Below are 1,783 nucleotides of genomic sequence, written 5' to 3'. Positions count from 1 at the left end.
TAGGCAACCTTGTAAACAAACTGGTAGCAGACTGATTAATCTTGGAGAGGGTATTTAAATACTACCTGCTGTTTGTGGTACCTCCACCTCCCTCTAAAGCTGATCAATCCTGATAACTCAGCCATCTCTACAGACTACACTTGTTAGAGCTGTGTTCTTAAATGAGAGAAGTGCTTACAATGCCCATTTACAACAATATTCTGTTTAATTAGTCAGCACAGCCAGTGCTGCAGGGATAGATCACTTGCCTTTAAAGATTTGAGAATGTTAATAGTACAGTATATCATTTTAATTATTATTGGAGTAATGTTGTGTCTTGAAGAACATCCAATGCAAATCACAAGAAATGGCCTGAAGTGACCCAAGGGTTGTGCTTTATTAGAAATGTAATAGGTCCATTGCTTAAATATAAAAAGTGGTTCTTTCTTCAAATGTCACTCTGCACTGGGCTTCTCTGTGTGTGTGTATGTGAAAATGAAATCCTTTTACTTCCACTTTGTCCACAGAAAATTTCTGTAGCTCATGCATTAAATGGCTGGGACAGCAGCTTTAATATCAAGAGATGAAGAGGAGATCCAAAACACCAGCGACAATGAAGACCAATTTCCGACTCACGATGCTGTTTCAGCATCCCCTGGTTGGTCTGCCAGCCCTTCGCTGGACAGCCTTGATGAAGACAAGGGAAGCTCAGCAGTGCCAGAAAGACTGTCTGTCCTCTCCAGCAGGGCAGTGGCCAAGCTAAAGGCCCTGACTGCCCCAGAGATGCTTAGTGGTGGCCTGGCAGAGAGGACAGCCCCTGGGCTGGCTGAGCATCCTCTGGCAGCTGTACATGCATTGTTGGGTTCCTCCTCATGCCCTGCAGCAGCAGATAACCTGCTGACTGTGGACCTTGCCTCCCTGCATGCCAAAAGCCCCTGCTGCCATGGCAAATCGAGTTCTGAGGTGCTGCAGGCCCCAAGGCTGCCCCATGAGGCCAGCGAGGCCGCACAGGCTGGGACTGACATACAGAAGGCTGGGAGCGGCTTTGAGGACAGTTTGGCCTCCTGCAGTTTGGGCCATGTGATTTGGATGAAGACCACAACAGTAATGGAGACCTTAGAAAACAAGAAAAAGGAGGAAAAGGAGAAGTACCGGCTCCAGGTAGCTATGTACCGACGGCTCCTGCTGTTGCGCTCCATCAGGAGTTTGCACAGGCAGCTGGAGCAGCAGCAGGCCAGGCTGCAGGAATGCTATGGCGTGGTGATAAATACAAAGAAAGAAGTGTTGAAACACATTTGCTCAACCTCGCCCTCACCTTCGCCATAATCATGTTGCTGCCTGCAGAATTGAGCTTTGCCATGCCACCAGAGCCCCCAGCAAGCTTGCATGCGATAGGGGTGGTGTCCTCGTGTGCACCCAGCGGAGACGAAACAGCAGCAGCAGATCAAGAAAAGAGGAGAGGAGGTACAGTGTTGGGCCCTGAATTTGTCTGGAGGGAAAAAGAGCAAGGGTGAACTTCTGCAAGAAGCTGACTCGTGGTGCCCATTCAAAGCTTCAAGGGGAAAAAGGATTTTTCTTTTTTGGCAGAGAGGCTTGTAAAAAGAAAAAATCACCACAAACTGGGAACCTAGTCTGTCACCTGATGGGAACCTAGCCTGTCACCTGATCCATAAAGGTGGCTGGATGCGAGGTTGCTGCCTGCTGAATTTGTGGTGTGGCACATCTCACTTCTACTTTCAGAGTCAACAAAATTTGAACAGAATTTGGGTTTATTTGTCTGCAAGAATACCTGAATTTAAAAAGC

The 1,783-nt window shown here is 47.7% G+C and overlaps 1 protein-coding gene across 1 annotated transcript; it reads left to right on the top strand.

Annotated features, from left to right (window-relative positions):
* Positions 1–511: 511 nt before the first annotated feature.
* On the top strand, positions 512–1,534 carry LOC136286044 (uncharacterized). The gene has a single exon (XM_066177793.1). It carries the CDS (start codon positions 532–534, stop codon positions 1,303–1,305), a length of 774 nt encoding a protein of 257 aa, XP_066033890.1. The 5' UTR covers positions 512–531; the 3' UTR covers positions 1,306–1,534.
* Positions 1,535–1,783: the final 249 nt, after the last annotated feature.

The sequence above is a fragment of the Chamaea fasciata genome, unplaced genomic scaffold (genome assembly GCF_029207755.1).
Source record: "Chamaea fasciata isolate MVZ Bird 193981 ecotype frontalis unplaced genomic scaffold, bChaFas1.0.hap1 SCAF_1, whole genome shotgun sequence".
Taxonomy (NCBI): domain Eukaryota; kingdom Metazoa; phylum Chordata; class Aves; order Passeriformes; family Sylviidae; genus Chamaea; species Chamaea fasciata.
The sequence above is the reverse complement of the archived record's forward strand: the minus strand, read 5'-3'. Positions and strand labels throughout refer to the sequence as shown.